General features: G+C 48.5%; 1 protein-coding gene across 14 annotated transcripts in view; it reads left to right on the forward strand.

Moving 5' to 3' along the window:
• CDPF1 (cysteine rich DPF motif domain containing 1) overlaps positions 1-18327 on the forward strand; it is a 68534-nt gene that overhangs the window by 13393 nt on the left and 36814 nt on the right. For 3 of the 14 annotated variants that reach the window (XM_085898148.1, XM_085898149.1, XM_085898146.1), the window contains exons 3-4: positions 7184-7295; positions 8186-8332. In XM_085898148.1, coding sequence (XP_085754274.1) covers positions 7184-7295; positions 8186-8314 — 241 coding nt within the window. In that variant the 3' untranslated portion in view covers positions 8315-8332. Of the gene's footprint in view, positions 1-7183; positions 7296-8185; positions 10162-10698; positions 11093-18327 lie in introns of those variants that run through there. The other 11 variants (XM_085898144.1, XM_085898155.1, XM_085898151.1 and 8 more) reach the window with 7 other exon arrangements.

Consider the following 18327-nt stretch of genomic DNA (forward strand, 5'->3'; position numbering starts at 1 on the left):
GTTGTATTTTTCTGTGTATTAGCTCTTACACGAGCCTCGACTTTGTATACAAAAAAGAGAAATCCCACACACTCGCACTCTCTCCGAAAGGACCGCATGGCAAGCCCTCCCATCTACTTTCTCAACAACCTTCTCAAAGAAGTTCAGTCACTCAAACTCTTGGGTCTCACTCTCAATCATGATCGCATCTGCGCAAACCCTATTTCAAAGTTGGCTTCCAAAGCCAGTCACCGTCTAGGCATCCTCTCTCATGCAGTCCTTCCCTGGCACACCTGAACTCATCCACCTACAAGGCCTTCATCCACAGCTTGATGGAGTACTGCTCTCCCCTCTGGGCTGGCGCCCCTGCCTCACACCTTGCGCCCCTGCCTCACACCTTGCGCAGCTTGACGCCATGGAAACCCAGGCTTTCCATGAAAACGAAGGTCTTCAAGATCATTAGAATTTCCAGTGATGAAGCTGAGTCTACGGGCCTATAACTTGCCATCGCCAACAGGTTGGTGGTCTCCCTCTATTCTTCCACATCCTTTCTCCCTTTTCAGCCTCCGCCCTCGCCCTCTCCCCAAGGTATCTCTGCAGGGCCCATGTTGTCCACCAGCAACCCCCTTCCAATGAAACTCCCAAAATCTAGAACCACTGTTCACCTCCACTTATTTGTTCCTCTGGTTTTTTTTTTCCTTCCTGCCTTTGAAATCAACTTCCACATCCTTTTCAATCTCATTCTTCCCTTTAGGTTTTCAAGACAGCTGTTCACCACCATCTCAGGATATCCCCCATCTAAAAACATGATATTTTCTATCAACATTAACCCTCCACCCCAAGCCCACTCTCTTCCAAATTTCCAGTTTTCTCTTCCTCAGAATTTGCTTCTGCATCCATCTTGTCCATCCCATACGTCCTCCCCTACCCCTCATTCAGCTGACTGGTTCAATGACCCCGAGCCAGATCACGTGTCTGTCGCCATGATACCGTGCTAATGGGACAATGGAACCAGCCGATGTGTTGTGCTATTTCGGTGCCTTCCACCTGATCTCTGATTAACAGCTGAGCAGAGCCATTGAGACTTACGACATGGTCTTTTGAAGGGTGCTGGTCGCCGTAACCAATTACTCCTTTAACGGACGTGCCAAATTGCAAAAGCGATCACGACCACCCAAATTCACCCATATATCAAGAGTATTTAATAATAATGGTCACATGGGGGATGGGAATACAAAGGAGTAATAACAATAATGATGCAAACAATCCCTTTCTTATGCATTACCGATACCATGCCCACGAACCAACGAACGATCGGGAGATTCATTAATTATCTATCTTGAAGTCCTTCAATCATTCCATGAGAGACAGAGCAGAGAGGCAGACAAGGCAGGAAATACCCGTGCTGTGTCGGCATGAAACCGCCGAAACCGATGCAGGGTGGTAGCCCTGGTGCATCCTTGAAGCTGTCCGGTCAGAATTGATGCAGCCTTCCACAGGGTGGTTCCTGGGCATCTCCTCTATTCCCTTCTGCTGCATGTGTGCATAGTTTCTGCCCCCCACTTTCTACTGTGACGTACTGCTCCCCTCCCTTCTCACTCACCATTGGCCTGAATTCCAGTTTGGGGGTGGAGCCAACCCTTTCCTGAAATGCACCCCGATGGTCCTGGTGCTGTGCGATGTCAGGATGGTGGGGTGGCTTTTCCCATCTAAACTGCATGCTGATGACCTACCTAGACACTAAAAATGACATAAAAACAGATTTCAGAGGGTAGAACATTCAACAAGGGTTCAAAGCGATGGCGGTTTTTCGACACACACATTTAGGGTGGGTGGACAACGTTTGTTTATGCATAAGGTGACACTTATGTAATATCACCATTAAATTACCTCCTGCTTACTCGAAGACATACATGATGGATATAACTAAATTATGCTAAGTAATGTTAACCCCTCGTAAAAATAGCAAAAATTCAAATTTCAAAGGGCTCTAATGACCAGTGGTGGAACTTGAAATCAAAAGTGTTTCACAAAATTTTAAAGACTGCTCCCTAAGGTTCAAACGGCAAGCAATACCAACATTGTAAGACCTGCATCCCTACAGGGTAAAGGGTTGAGCTGAAGCTCAAATACAGCTCATCACCTACCCCTTGTCTGGCAACTTGCCAATCGTGAGTTGGGGCTCCTGATTCATTATGAGTCAAATGATGTGCTACATGTGATGGTCACATCTAATTTGAGGGTGATTTTTTTTTTCTGATCAAGGCCACTTAATAGTCAAGGCCACCAGGATGATTTTTTCTGGTCAAGGCCACTTAATTATCCCCCGCCAACCAACGAAGTTGGCGGGGGATATAGAAATGGGTTCCGTCCGTCCGTCACATTTCGTTTCCGGAGCTTAACTACAAATCCCCTCAAGATATACTTACGAAATTTGGTACACATATCAAGCAAGTGGTGAACTGGTGCCTTTTGATATTTTTTTTACTTTGAGTTGACCTTTGCCAGTTCACTGGTTCAATGGGGAAGGGGGGGGGAGAATGATATGCATTTAAAAAAACATCCCTGAAAACCCCCAGATTAATTTTTCGAGCAAAATCTGAGAGGGTCAGACGACGACTGGTTAAGTTGGTATGGAATGACCCTGGTGTATTCCATGCACTGGATACTGTTGTTAGCTTTAAAAAGAAACATTTTCTTCCATCAGAATGGGGCTTTTCTTTTATAGGCGGAGTGCTTTCTCCTGTCCATGCCTTTTCCTGTAACTTCTGTTGTCATTGATTGAATCATCAAGCCAATGAGACAGATTCAAAGGATTATACCTCTGAAGCCCACTAGAGGGCAGTATCGATTTCTTACAAGTAACGGCAACTTGTAGGAGGTAAGTTGGCACATGTAGCTTAACTTGCATCTCCCCTTTGATTTCCACCATTGCTTGATTGTCGATCTAACAAGTAACTTATTCTATGCCCTTCTGACATCCATACATATTACGGATCATTAAAAAAAATGACAGTAAAATTGATGAATTAAGATATTCTGCTGCCATAATTGTGTTGAGTGGGTGATTATATAATGGGAGCATTGTTCCCAACTGCATGGAAAATAAATTTTTGAAGTTAATGCTGTTACCCATGTGTTCGTAACAAAAGTTGGTTTGGATTAACAGAGGGTACAAACTGCATCAGTTTGCTGAGGACAAATAATAATCTTACTTTTAGAATGTAGCTGAGTAGCATCTAATGGTATTATCCATTGAATACACTGAATTTGACAAGTTTTCTTTTTCTTCCTTGAAGACATCATGTAACGAGAACACTCTTCAGGGCTGGCAGGATAGTTTAGTGGAATGTGCACTCGCCTGAGTTGTCTAGCCTCGGTTCAAATCTTCACCCAGCTATAAACTGTCACCCTGGTGTTTCACATGCAGCGTGATTCATCAATGTGTACACCGTCCTTCTGAGGGACGTTGAACTTTTGGTCCCATTTGCTAACATTAGTTGGTGGATGTAAAAGACCCTACTGTGTCCTCGGTGAAGAATAGGTGAGTTATCGCCGGCACCTTGGCCAAATTCCAAATTCCTGCGATCTTCAGATGAATGTCGGGCCTGGACAGCTGATTCGTGAAAGACTTGGGCCAAAAAATGTTCCCTGGCCGACTTGACATGGTGGGAATAATCAGAACTTTTAAATAAGTAGTTATATTCGTGGAGGCCAGTAGTAGGCTTTATAAGTAGTCCAGATAACTACTTTAAATAAGTAGGCCAGAATGCACATGAGGAATGTCAGGAACATCGATGCAAAACCTGACGTGAGGCAAATTCCCCAAAATAGGAAGAGAATTGGAAGAAAAAGGACATGGACCACTACCAAAGGCTGCTGAAGGGAATTGCAGGAAAAACATGGACAGGAGAAAGCACTCTTTGTAGCGACCATTCACCCTCATTATTATTAAAAAAATTTATTCATCATGTCATCGACAAAAGTTCCTCAAAAGCAGAACTGTGTGGTGGTAACTATCCAAGAAAACGTCTGTGTCTGTGAACGCTATAGAAAAGGCAAGAGCTTGCATAAATTATCCAAAGAAATCGGTGCAGGTCTTTCTACGGTGCATGACTGGACATGGCCTTACTCCTGCGGGTCTCAGAAATGTGCAGGAGCAACTTTCCCATCAGTGGTCCAATGATTATGGAGAAAGCTAAAGCTTTGTATGATGCAGCCCCTGGATGTCGTGGCATTCAAGGCCTCTGAGCAGTTGTCAAAGTTCAAACGTCGCCATTCATGTCACTTTGGCTCCATGCAAGGTGAGGTCGCTGGGGCAGACCACGACGCAGCTGAGAAGTTCAAGGCTGAGTTTGCAGAGATTGTGGCAGAATACCATCCTTAGCAGATATTCAACTGAGCCAACATGGGGCGGTTTCTGAAGACTGCCTTACAAAAAACATACCAAATGAAGGACAAGCATATGGGACTACAGGGTTGAAACAGTCCAAGGACTGAAATACCCTTATGTTATGTTCTCATGTTTTTGAAGATTTTCACTGTAAGCCAGTCTTGGTTTATAAGTCGAAGTTCCCTCGTTCCTTGAAGGGCATCTCCACCCCACTGCTACGATTAGTGTGGATACACAACTCTAAAGCATGGATAACACAGGTATTGGTGCAAGAGTGGTATTGTTGCGGGGCCGGGTATCGGCCGCGAGCACGACCGCTAGATGGAGCAGTAGAGTCGGCTCGTCCGATCGCCCAGAATTGAGATCATACCTTTTCGGAAAACTCCGGAAAAGTACGGGTCCCTTATTAGACCGAAGTTCGCCAATAGACAGACCACGTGGGGTAGGGTCGATTGCCAATTCAATTTACCTAAATACCCACGTGGCCCAAACTACTGGAGAAATTCACCCTCGACGATGCTCGTACGGAACGAGCCGCTTAGCGTACTCGTTCCGTGTGCGATCCGAGCGGTTTTATCGCCGAGATCCGTCGGTCCCAAATATCCCATTACAACGCCAACTGCCTGGATAATTTTCCAACACGCAGCACGCGAAGCCAATGAAGGAATAGACACGAACAAGCTGAAACATTTCACAAATGGGGATGTTTATTTACGATTGGGGGATGAGGGGAGCACATAAGGACAGACTTAAACCGAATATTAATAAATGGAGGTATGCAAGGTATGTACAACAAGAGCACTTATACAGTTCACTACTTAACAGATGGGCCCACGGACACACACACGCACACACACCCAAATAATCGGACCGAAGTGGTCTGTATTCGGACCTCCAGCCCGGAGGACAGTCGGGCTGAAGACCAGGGTCTGTCTTGGACCTGTCCATCTCGTGTAGTCTTCGAGCTGACTCGGTCCGGGTGCCAGCGGAGGCGAGCCGAATCCAGGCACTGGCGAGCGACCCTTGCGGTTCTTGTGGGAGATGGTGTCTCTCAAGCGCTCGATCGTGCGGTGGAGGAGGAAGAAGAAGATGACTATGACGACCAAGACCAGAGCAGACAGACCAATTAGACCGCCTGTCCCGTTTATTTCTACTCACCCCCTGTCAGCGCGGGGGGCAGGTGTCTCACCCCTCCGCGCCCCTCATTCGCTGGGGAACTCCGTTGTCTCTCCATCATTGGTCGGGGGGCGTCGGGTGCCTTGATTTCCCCGCCCCGTCCCCGATCTGCCGAGGATTCACGAGAGAGACGTCAGGCCCCACCCCGTCCCCGATCTGCTGAGGATTCGCGAGAGAGACATCGGGCCTTCGTGAACTCCGCCCACGTTCGTGCTGACACGCACGTGAGCGATGGCATCGGTGGGAAGAAGCGAGATGAAGGTGAAACGATGCTGGCGTTGTTGTAGTTGTTGGTGGTGTAAATAAAAGAAAAACCCTAACTATCAAAAGTAACTCACAGCTCATAAACATTTATTTACCTTTAAGACAAGGGACAGGACCCTAACTGGAAACGCATACTTACCGATATAACTGATCTATAGGACCTGAATGTTGTGTGCGATAGTTTTCCAAATCCGCAACAGTATTTCAGCCACTTTCAGACTGAAGTGAAGCCTGATTTAATTTCTTGAGTTCTTCCTCCAAAAGTCATTCTCTTCTTCGATAATGCACCAGGACATCCACTCAACCTTCAGTGAAAGCAATCCCGATTTCAAGGTGGTGTTTTTTTGGGGGTTTTTTTGCCCAAAAACACCACGTCAACCCTCCAGTAAGTTGAGTCGCTTCAACCCTCCTTGAAGCGTCTCGACACCAATCATATATATGCTGCATGTGGGAGACACCATCAGACCGTTCTGGAAGAACTACAACATCAGGATTGCTATCCAGCTGATTTCCGCCTGCTGGAAGGAAATCAATAACTACCCAAAATGTTGTGTAGAGGCAGCTGCAGCCACATGTGTAGGATTTTTAGGGCTTTTCATAAATTCCGAATGAAGAACTGGCAGAATTTGCAAGTATCCCTGGGGAACGCTTCCAGGACATGAAACATGATGATATTCAGCAACATCTGCTGCATCATCATCGAAAATTAATCAAAGAATAACTGATGGAGTTGGCAACAGCAATGAGGGATCAGAAGGAGGAAGAAAAGGATAATCTAAGTCTGAAAGTGGCCCAAGCATGACCAATGAGGATGCAAGAAAACTTTACAAGCTGCTGAGGGAATTCAAACATCACGTGGAAACCACAGATGCCAACCTGTCCCGTGCATCCCAACAAGGCCTCCATCGCCTTTGATGTGGTGGATAACTTTTACCATGACCTTTTTATGGCCAATGAGAAGCAGAAAAAGAATTACCGACTTCTTTAGGTCACAAGGCACTTCTGCCTCCACTGATGAACCCGCCTCACCCACCGTCACTTAACCCAGCTTCATCACACCGCCTCTGAAGTCTTTTTTTTTTAACGTTCTTTCTTTTTCATCCAAAACCTTTATTTATGACTTTATTTCAAACTTAAACATGTAAAGTATACGTTTTGGACGTACTGCCAGAAATAGTTCATATCAACTGAACTAATACTGTGTGAGTTTTTAGGTTAAGGGGGTTACGGACCCTTCCAATAACCAGATTTACAACGTTCCCAACGGCCTGAGGAATGGTGCCATTCGGATATGTGATCATCCACAGCATAAGTAAGTGACTGCATGCCTCCAAGGACATGATAACAAAAATCCAAATATACATTCCCTAGGTTACAAGAGGAATCTTTCGTCATCCGGGACCCGTTTTCCACCGAAAGAAGACATGCACTGGTTCTAGGCTCTCGGTGCAAGCTCTGCCAGCGGACTGTGTGCGCTGGACAGGTATGTTCATTGGTTGAAGTCTGCAAGCAGCTGAGTGTAATGCAATACGAAGATGATTGTGAGTTTTGCTGTTTAACGTTTGTCCACATCTAACGTTTACTTCTAGATTTTTGGTGTTTCAAATGCAGCCATCTGCTAATCATCACTGCAATGTACGATGCTGCTGAAGCAGTTACTAAGCTACAATGCTGGTAGGGTCACCATTGCGGCTCAGAAAGTTAGGGCAGGAATTTCTAATTTGCTCATGGTGCCAGCGATATCTCGCCTACTATTGGTGAAGGACACCATGGGATCTTTAACGTCCACCAACTATTGTCGGCAGACGGGACGCTCGATTAATGACCATCCGAGGGGCGGCACACGCATTGATGAATCGCCCTGCCTGTGAAACACCGGAATGACAGTGTATAGCTGGGTCAGGATTAGAACCCGGCTTGACAATTTAGAGGTGTGTGTGGACATCAAGGCCATCCTGCCAGGCCCTGTCTATCACACACAAAAAATGGGAACTTTTTTTTTTTTACATTACCTTCCACCTTCCCTACCCCTCCCCCCACACCTTCCAGGAATTGAAGGTTTTCTTTTTCATTCCCCTCTCCATTTTCATTCTAGATACATCCCACACTCTCTGGCTGTCCCCCCCTTTCCTTCTCTGTTTCCCCTCCCCCTCCTTTTCCCCTCCATCTCAATTCTTCATCACTCCCTCTGTGTAATATATAGATGAGCTCCTAACCAGGTATCTTCTTGACTAATCGCTGTCTCAAGGTGATAGAGTGGACTGCATTGCTGTCAACATGGCTGAGTAATGTAGCGTGTAAAACAAAACAATTTGTTAGCCAGATCGTTGTGTTTGCTGATCCAGCTGAAGTGACCCGTTGCAACCATTGCAGGATTGCAGTCTTTTTTACACACGGCGTTTCTGCCTGCCCTGTTTGCGGGAACGCATTGCCGAATTCCCAAAGGAGATCCAGCAAGAGATCAAAAGGAAAGACTGTCCCAAGGCCGAAGACTCCAAGTGACTCATATCTAGAAGACAGGTGTGAAGCATGTACAGGCACAGGACTGTTTCCAATTCCTTTGCAACTGTGTTGAATATATTGTAGACCTCTTGGACTTGGAGCGTGATTGTGTTGAGTGTTGGGCAAGACGATAGGGGGAGCTACGTCGGTTGTCAAATGAATTCATTTTCTGCTGTCCTTGGCTCACAGGTGACGCGTCTGAGCGAACGGAAAAGGAAAACCTGACAATTGATGAGATTCTGTGAAACTTCGATGGGAAAATGTGAATGTGAATAGCTGTTTTGTGAACTGTAAGTTTAATAAAAATCGAACGATGTCTTCTATTTTTCCTTCGCGAAGATAGGCGAGCTACAGCTGGCACCATGTTCAAATTCCAAATTCCTGCCCTAACTCCTGAGTCGAGCGTCAGGCCTCGCCAGCCTGTTCGTGAAAGATTTGGGCCAAAAATCATAATAATAAATTGGGCCATGAAAGACGAAGAAGAAGAAGAATGCTTTTATTTATTTATTTTTAATACCCCTCTGATTGAAACCTACAATCTCAGCAGTTTTCCCTAACAGCTTTCACCTTAGCTCTGGTTATTTTGTCTCCGAGTTTTGCAAGGTGTAAGTGCCGTGCATTCTATTTTCAAAGACTATGCAGATTTTTTTAGCTTCCGCTGTGTTTCTGCTTCTGCCATTTTACGGTAAATCACAATTTTGCAACCGTTGTTCTTCCTGCTATTACGACTACTACTGCTTTTAACGGCCCTAATTATATTCCCACCTTCGTTTGGGGTTGGTCGGGGAATGGTTTTGGCCCAAGTCTTTCACGAACCAGCTGTCCAGGCCCGACGTTCTACTGAAGGTGATTTCGGCAGAAATTTGTAATTTGTTCCAGGATGCCAGTGATGACTCTCCTACTCCTTGCGAAAGACAGTCAAATCTTTAACGACCAGCGGCAGTAGACCTGTCCTATGGCTTAACGTCCTTCGGATGGACAGTGATCATTGATGATCGCCCTGCATGTGAAACACCAGGGTGACGGTTTATAATCCAGGCTCGACAGCTCGTAGACGAACGTGCACACCTCGAAGCTATCCTCCCAACCCCGCTCTTCTTCCTGCTCCAACTCATGAATGTTTGCAGCAATTTCAGTGCAGGTTCAAGTTAACAGTTTGGTTTAACTAATCCGATCTGATGTACCATACTGTGTGTTGCAGAGTGTCGGTTCTGCCGAAGCAGTTTCTTTGCCTACGGTAATGCTGAGTGGTTTGCCATCCCCCTCCCAGCAGTAGTTAGGGCAGGAATTTGGAATTTGTTCATTGTGCCGGTGATGTCTCGCATACTCTTCGGGAAGAACGGGATGAACTAATAGTTAAAATGTAAAGGATCTATTGATTATCACCAATCGAATCCTCTTTTTTTCCAAACTTTTTGATCCTCCATCTCTGTCCTCACATTTTATCCCCACATACTTTCTCTTTCAATGTGACAGTTTCACCACTCTATTACATTTATTTCTTTATATTTATATTTTTCATTGCTTCATATTGATAGTGTCTCTCTGTATGTGTGTTTGCTTTATATGTCTGTACAACATGTGGCTCACATATGATGCTGGCTGTCATTGATGAAAAGAATATAGCACTTGCAAGCTGCTGGGATCATGAAAAAGATCTTTGAACTTTTTATATTTTACATCCTCATGTTTTGTACAGAATGTTCTTTCCAGTTAATCTGTCAGTCTGGCTGGAATTGAATTTTTATGGGGGGGGGGGGGGGTGGTGTCTTATACCCACTATAAGTGTCCTCTTAAATGTCGCACATTTTGTTAAGGCCACAAAAAATACATGTGCTTCCACTCAATTGCCTTCTCTCGTTTTTGGTGTGACCTTAATGAATTATTTGCTTATTTATGTGGGTGATGCTGCTTATGAGCAGCATGCGTTGCCCATCCCAAGCTTCCACGAGAAGATGGTGGTGGGTCTTCTCTCTGAGCCACCGTAGTCCCTGTGGTGATCGTGCTTTCACCTTTGAGGGAGCGGCACTACATATCAAAGTTAGGATGTTGCGTGACCTGGACTATTGTTTGGTGGTACAGTTGTCAGTATGACCCATCTCTCAAAATATACAACACCCATGTAATGTCCATCGCATGGGGTGTCTGTGAAAATGTGCCTAAAAAATTTTTTTGGTATTAAAAGTTTAAAATTTGCTTTTCGGATTGGGGTAGATTTGGCTAAGAATTTACCCCTTGTCAGGTGAATTTATAAGAGAAGGGCAGCAGGGTAATTCCCTTTAGTGGAATTTATTTTATTTTCAGTTCCTCAGGTAGCGATACCTCAGCGGTACTGACAACATTATGCATGACAGTCCCTCTGAGTCATGTCAATGACCCCACAGGTGCTTCTGTTGCCGAGCAAGCAAAAATATATTGTATTGGCTGAAGCTGCCGAAATTTCAAGAGTGCACACAAGGTATCCTCTGAATGGATAAACGTAGCGACAGAGAAGGGAGACTGAGAGACATGCTGAGAAGCGAGCAGAGTGGCCTCCCCTTTTTCAGAACTGACCCCGTGGTGCCTCCATCACCCGGTCAGCTCTTCTTCCTTTTTGCTGACCCGCTGGGGACATCCACCATCGCCGAGTCCATGCTTCCTCACTGCTTCCTGCCTGGTCCTCTTCCCATTAAAAACCCTCACCACCACTAGTTCTGTTTGGAGAGGTCCCAATTTTTGTTCTTCATTTCTTACAATAAAAATGATTTCATTTACCCTGTTGGCCCATAGTTTTGTGAATTTAAAAAAAAAAAAATTTTCTCCCTCCCAACCAAGAGTTGTGATATTTATAAATTAATTGTTCATAAATCAGACTTTCTCGAAGTTTTGCGTGTTTCAACATTTGTGTACGTCTTATGTTGAATGTGTTCAAGCCAATGCATAACAATTAACCTTCTAGAGCCCCAGGGGTTATTTTTTTGTTCACCCAGAACATTTTGTGGGCTCTAGAGGGTTAAAGAAAATGTTATTTGGTGATTTATAGCCAGTGGACTTTGATAACCGATAATTAAGTTGGAGACACTATTGAGTAAGATTTTTCTTTTTACAGACAATTTTACGTCCACGAACACAAATTGACTATTTGTTTCTCCCCTTCTCATCCTGGTTTGAGGAGGTGCTTTAGCCATGCATTCATTTATTTAAGTCATCTTCTTTTGGGAAATCGATTCTGGGGTTCTCTGACTGAATGCCCAATTCTTCTTTTTGCGTATGGCAGCTTAGCTGCCAGGATAGCTATCATTTCTTCGAAGCGTGACTGTGTCGCTGATGCAGTGGCCCTCCACCAGTACACAATGGTAATCATTTCGCCGACTTCAGACAACCCTCTGGTGTATTAATTCAGCGGCCAACGGGGCTTGAACTCAGGACCCTGGGATCCCAAGCCACCACCCTAACCACTAAGCCAAACACCAGGCTTAATGCCCTATTAAAAGTGGAACAATCCATTTAAATTGGGATATGTGGTTATTTTAGGGATGGGTGAAATGTGGTTCCAAAAACCTGTGCACGGTGAACTCGTTTATTGCTTTACAAGGATTTAAGCGGAAAACCATAATTGCATCCAACGGGTAATGTGCAGGGTGTAGTTTACCTTGGACTGTTAGATCTGATTGTTACTCCTTAGCATATTTTACTCATTAAAAGGGATCTGTGTCTGGGGTATGGCAGATGCCTGGGGGTTGGAGGGTGGGAGGGCGGACGGAGACGACGTGCCACAATGTAAGGGTCTTCCCAAGAAAGTGCACACGTTTCATCCAATGTCTTTTCGTGAAAAAACAAGAATGAAAGAAACATACAATTTCTTTCATAAAATAAATAAATAACATTTGACACGAACGAATGAAAAGTTGACTGATGCGTGGAGCATTTTTTAACGGTAAAATTGGAAGGGGATCGGCATTTCCTCGGTATGTGGATAATTATATATGTAGATATATATATATATATATATATATATATATATATATATATATATATATATATATATATATATATATATATATATATATATATATATATATATATATATATATATATATATATATAGTGTTGTGGTTACCAAATTCGCAAACCACCATTCAGGTCCCTTAGGTGAGATATCTCGGTAAGTATATGTGTAGTTAGGCCCAAACCCGTTGTCTAGAGGGAATAAATGTTATTCATGCGTGCTGCGACTCTTCAGGATAGCTGTTTTTCTTTTACTATCTTTATTTTGGACCAACCGCCATTATCACCACCGCCAACCGCGTCTCAACAGTCATCACAACATCAACCACCCACCGCGGCGCCGACCTTTGCCGTCACACCTCGCAACCGTCGCATCGCCACCGTTCTTGCGCCGCTTGTGGGTACCGGTATTGGACTCGTGCAGGGCGCGCGCCGAACAACGTGTACAAAACCACGGACTTTCCGCTCCAAAAACGGATCAAAAACGACACACGCCCTCTTTTGTTCCGTCCAATCGGTGAGCGAGGGGCGATTTGGCCCCGCCTCCAGGGCGTTGGAGGGCGGTCGCTATATGCAAATTCATGGATCAAAATGCATTCACACCCACTTTTTCTCGGGCCAATGGGGAGCGAGGTTAAAGGTCGAAGGCAGGGGTCAAAGGCGAAGCCACGGGGCTTATATAAGCGACCGCGTTCGTCAGTAGAGTTGAGTTAAGACTTCGCAGTCGGTGGAGTTGGGAAGAAGAAGCAGTCGTCGTCGTCGTGTGCGTTGGTCGTCATGTGCGTTGGGGTTGTGTGTGCGTTGGAAGGAGTTCGCAGGAGGAAGAGTTCGGAGTTGGAGTCGGAGCGAAGAGGACGGAGCTGTGGAGAGGCGGCGGCGGCGAGGGCAGACGAGGGGGTGCTCGCGTCGGTGCCGGGAGATGCACACCAGGGAGGCCGACGGCACGACCTGGTCGAGGTGGAGACGCTCGTCGCGGGACCCGAGACAGAGTAAAAATCCTCCTTTCCCCGAGCATCAGCAACCCCCTCCTGTTTCCCCCCGCGCTGAGATAGTGCGACCAAGGGGGCCCCCTTCCCACCCCCTACCAGACACTGTCCGCGAGGCCCGCGGAGTTGGGGCACCATTGCCGCTTCGCGCCTCATCATCAGACGGGTAGGCCCGACCCGGTCTCGGCCTCAGGCCCGCCTCATCCTGGAGGGTGGTTCTCTTTTCTTTTGCTTTGGGAATATGTGTTGTCGGCGCCGTCTGTGAAGTAGAATTGTATAAGTGTTGCCGTGTGCTCGGTAGTCGGATAGCTCTGCATTGTGTCTTCGCTTTCACATTTGCTTTTTGTGTAAAATTGCATTGTGTTTCTTCTTCTTTTTCTATGTGCTTTTGGTGGAATTGTATATGTGTGCTTTCCGTTCATCGCGAATAAATGTGCTTTATGTTGAACTGTTTCCCGCTTCGCTTCGTCATTTCTTTCATTGAATCCTCATCTTGCTTCACGTAAAGGGTTGGTAGTGGGCTGAATACGCCCGATAATTAATCGAACCGTCGAGGTCGACGATAACACCGCTCGGTTATTCTGATAGTACGGAACGGGTCGCTTAAGTGGCCCGTGTCTGAAGTCGACCTGCGGCGAGGTGCGATCGCCCGGTCTACCCTCCGTGTGGGTACTTAGGTAGGTCGAATTTGGCGAGCAACCCTATCCCACGCGGGGGCCGATTGGCTCGATCGCGGTGAGACCGAAAGGTCCACCCGTGACTGGTTCCCGGCGTTAGTCCGAGAGGGTCACGACTGGATTGTCCGTCCGGTGGGCGACGTGCCGCGATTCGAGTTACGTGGCCGTCAGCACGCCGGCGGGCGCGAATCCGTAACACTGGTGTCAGGAGTGGGATACAAATCCATCGCCCTCCTCGCGGCACTGGTATCGGAGAACAGGAAAACGGGCTCTCCTGTCTCCAGCTAAATTCACGGGAATCGGTCCAAGGGTGAGAGAAGCGACCCCCGATTCCCTCCAAATTACGAGCGAGCGAAATTAACCCTTCACGAGAAGCAAGATGGCGTCTCAAGGCGAGCGGGAGCCGGGGGTATTAGAAATGGATGTAGAATGTGTAGGATCCATGGCCCAGGATGGAATGCCCGTGCAGGAACATGAACTCGTCCAACTGAACCCAGAGCCCGAAATAGGTGCGGCAGCGGCCGCGGTGTATGACACCTCCCCTCCCCCTCACCACCAGAACCCTTCCCCGATCCCTGCCGAAACGACTCACCCAAGCGCACCCGACATGGCCCAGCTATTCGCCATGATGGCGGCAATGACAAACGAAGTGAAAAACGAAATAAAAGGTATGAACGAAAAGATGGATACAAATACAAATGAAGTGAAAACGACGATGGATACAAATACAAATGAAATGAAAAACGAAATGAAAAGCATGAACGAAAAGATGGATACAAACACAAATGGAATGAAAAACCAAATGAACAAGCAAATAAGCGGAATGGAAGCAAACATGAAGGAAGAAATGAAAGAGCTGCGGGGTGAGACGCAGAACATGGGCCGATGCCTGCAGGCAGGCATGAAGGCCGTGACCAGGGAGCTGGGAATGGCGACTCCACGTGTGGGAGCAAACGAGCTGGAAGGGGGTGCAACGGCTGACAGGCCCGCGGTGGAGGCGGGTAAAAAAATAATTCGGGGGACGTGTTGGGCGAGGGTCGTGACAGAAGAATCGACGGTGACCGAAAAGGAAAAATTAAATGGGGAGACCGGAACGTGTGAGACGAGACACAAGGTGACGACAACAGAAACTTATAAATGTATAGAGACACGGGAGATAGGGGGTGAATTGGACGGGGTAAGTGACGCACACACACACGGAGGTAGTGGAGGATAATGGGGGTGAGCTCGCGGACCGTGTAGGGACCCGGTGCGAGCAGCGGGATAGCCTCCTCCAGGAACGAGGGGAGGGAGTATGCCCCCTTGAGGCGAGTCACGACCAGGTGAGTTCGGTCGTGCTTTGCGAGGTTGAGGGGACGAGTGCTGCGAACGGGTGCACGGAGAGCTTGGGGGGGTATAGAGGCCCCGGAGACCCTTGTGGGGACACGAATCCCCAGTGTAGTTGTCCCTGTGTGTGTGGCGCAAGGCGTGAGTGTGTCCCCGTGTGTGGAAGCGACCCCGTGTGTGAGTGGTGTGGTGGCGATGGTGCCAGAGTACGTGCTTCCCAGCACGCCGAGTGTGGATGGGGCACCGCGGGTGAGTGCCCCCGCGTGTGTGGGTGAGGCACCGTGTGTGAGTGGGGCAGTGTGTGTGGATGAAACGGCCAGTGTGGATGAGGCACCGCGGTTGAGTGCCCCCGCGTGTGTGAGTGAAGGACGGTGTGTGGATGAGGGACCGCGAGTGCGTGGAGCCACGTGTGCGAGGGAGATAGCATGCGTGAGTGAACGGCCGAGTGCAAGGGAGACCGTGTGTGTGAGAGAGCGGTATGTGAGGGAGATGTCGGTTGGCATGCGGGAGCACGCAGCCGCGTCTCCCGGTGTGAATGTAATGGAGTGGAGTGTGAGCGTCGTTACACGCAGGTGTGCGTGGGTCGAATGGCGACGACGACGACAGAGGAAAGGAAGCCGAGTAGCGGCTGTAGTTGTTTCGGGGACCGTGCCGGGTTCACCCAGCAGTGAGCACGAGGTCCGTGCTGTGCAACGCACGAGACCACCACGTGCTCGCTTGCGAGAGTGAAGTCCCGGTCCGGAAACGCACGCGGTGGATTTGCCGATCCCGCGGACGGACAAAGTTTAGGCAGGATAATGGATTTGGACCGGACGGGTTCTCCACGCGATCGTGTGTGTTAAGCTCCAACGGGCAAAGCACATGTGTTCGCGTGGGGAACCCCTCGAGACGTGGGGCTTGTGTTTTTTTTATGCGCACGGTGACGTCATGGCTGCACGCGGGGTTGGAATCCGGCAGGAGGGGTATCCCTGCCGGATGGTACCGTCCAAGGAGGGACGAGGAACACGTGCAGCTGCATGACGTCACGGGCAGCTACAAAGTGCGCGAGCTGGGAGTTGCCGCGCTGGTGCTGCGCATGGAAAAAAAAAAAAAGCAAGCCTCACTTTCGGGTGCACAGGATTCCTGGGCAAGGGGTGGAAGACCCCCTTACCTGGGCACAGGATGAAAACTAGTTAGGGGGAAGGGTTAGCTTAGCGAGACCGACTTCATGGGGCAGGGGTAAGTCCTCATGGAGTCCGTGGAATGGATTAGTTAGAGGGATTGTAGCGAGATTTAGGTTGGGAAAGTTATTTTTTTGATTATTTTAGGACATGGACAGACTTGTGAATGTGTAGTGGGGACGTAGCTTAGCTACGTAGTGTTAAAAGGAACGTGCTATAGTATAAGGGACGACGTGGGAGCACGAGTTAGGGGATGTAGATAGAAGGATGGCAGAGTTCAGCGGTGTGTGTGTTGAAGAGTTGGTGAGTTGTGTTGTGACATGATGAGTGAGTGAGGCCAGCGGGTCTGTGTGTATGGAGCGAATGGGGACTGCATGGTGCGATGAGTGATTGGGGGGAGGAGTGACTCCCGCCCAAGGGACCCCGGGGTCAGTGTAGAGTGAGTTAGAGGGTTAGTCAAATTGAAAAATGGAAGTCGTTTTGTTGTTGGTGGGGAAGTAGGCTCGAAACCCGTTTGGAGGGGTGCAGGAGCCCTGTTGACGGGCTTGGGAGCGTGGCTGCGAAAGGTGAGTATCGCTGAGTGGGTACCCCGGGCACCAGGCTAGTCGGCCGTGGTAGGCCAAGGGCCCATGGGGGGCCGGGATAGCGTAGTGGGCACGGGTGCGCCTGCTTGGTGCGGGGGCCCGGGGCGCCATTAGCCGCGTGGGCAGTGTTGTGGGCACGGGTGACCCTCGGGAAGGGGCCCGGGAAGCCAGCCTGCCACGTGTGCGTTTCAGGGGAGGTGCCATGGGGGGCACTCCCCGGTGTTAGGGAGCTGGTGGGCTCGGAGGCAGTGTAGTGCCCGGGGGTGCCATAGCGGGAGATTCGGCAGAGGGTCGTGCCTGCCAAAGGGAGCCACGTGTCCCAGCCAGGAGACCGTGTGAGGGCACGGAGAGAAAATTGGGGGGCGAGGCCCGAAATTGTGAGGACACCAACACAGGCGACGGGAATCTGGGTTTATAGAACCAATAGTTTAAGCGAGAGGCGCTTGTTGAAAGCCCCGGGGTAGTTTAACAGTTAAATTGTTAGGGTAGATTAGGAGATGTACCCCTCCGCACCATCCATCCCCTCGCTGTCGTTGCGGGCCGCTGGACCCACTTGGTGTTAAGATCGCCGAACTCTGGGGAGGCCATTCTGAGGCTTCGTTGGGCCTCGACACAGGACGTTAGCTCTCCCTTATTCCCCTCCGGGAAGGGAACGTAGGGGTTGGGAGTAGGCTAGGTGACAGGATAGGTTAGCCGAACAGGGACGATAAAGGGGGTTAGGGGACGATTTATAGTGGGGAAGTAAAAATAAGAAAAAAAAAAAAAGTTGGGGCTAAATTGGGGTTTGACAAATTAAGGGAGTGGGTATGTACAGTGACAGGTAAAGGCGATAGGTGGGAGGGAGACAAGTAGGTAGGTCCGAGCCCGCCTTCCAAGTGGCCAGCACCACCGCACTCCCTCCACCAACTTCCACTGACGGCAAAAGCTGGCCAGCTTCATCTGCTGGCTGTGTGCTGCAAGGCCTGTGCCGGCCGGATCATCTGCAGCTGTGGTACTTCAAGGCCTGTGCCGGCCAGTTCATCTGCGGGCTGTGTTTGCCTGCAGCGGCCTTCTTCTGCGGGCTGTGTTTGCCTGCAGCGGCCTTCTTCTGCGGGCTGTGTTTGCCTGATCACCTTTGCCATGCCATGCCCACTGCCCATGTTCACCAGCCCCGTTCAATTTTTGCTTTGCCCCCCCCCCCTGTTCATTTCCATGTGCGCCAGGATCCGCAAGGCAACAGTTTGCAAGCTGCAAGAACTGCCCTGTTGGCAGCTACAACACGGGCCTGCAGTGGCGGCCCGTGCACCATGTTGT

The sequence above is a fragment of the Eptatretus burgeri genome, chromosome 10 (genome assembly GCF_056783735.1).
Source record: "Eptatretus burgeri isolate ZD-2024b chromosome 10, Ebu_testis_v1, whole genome shotgun sequence".
NCBI lineage: Eukaryota > Metazoa > Chordata > Myxini > Myxiniformes > Myxinidae > Eptatretus > Eptatretus burgeri.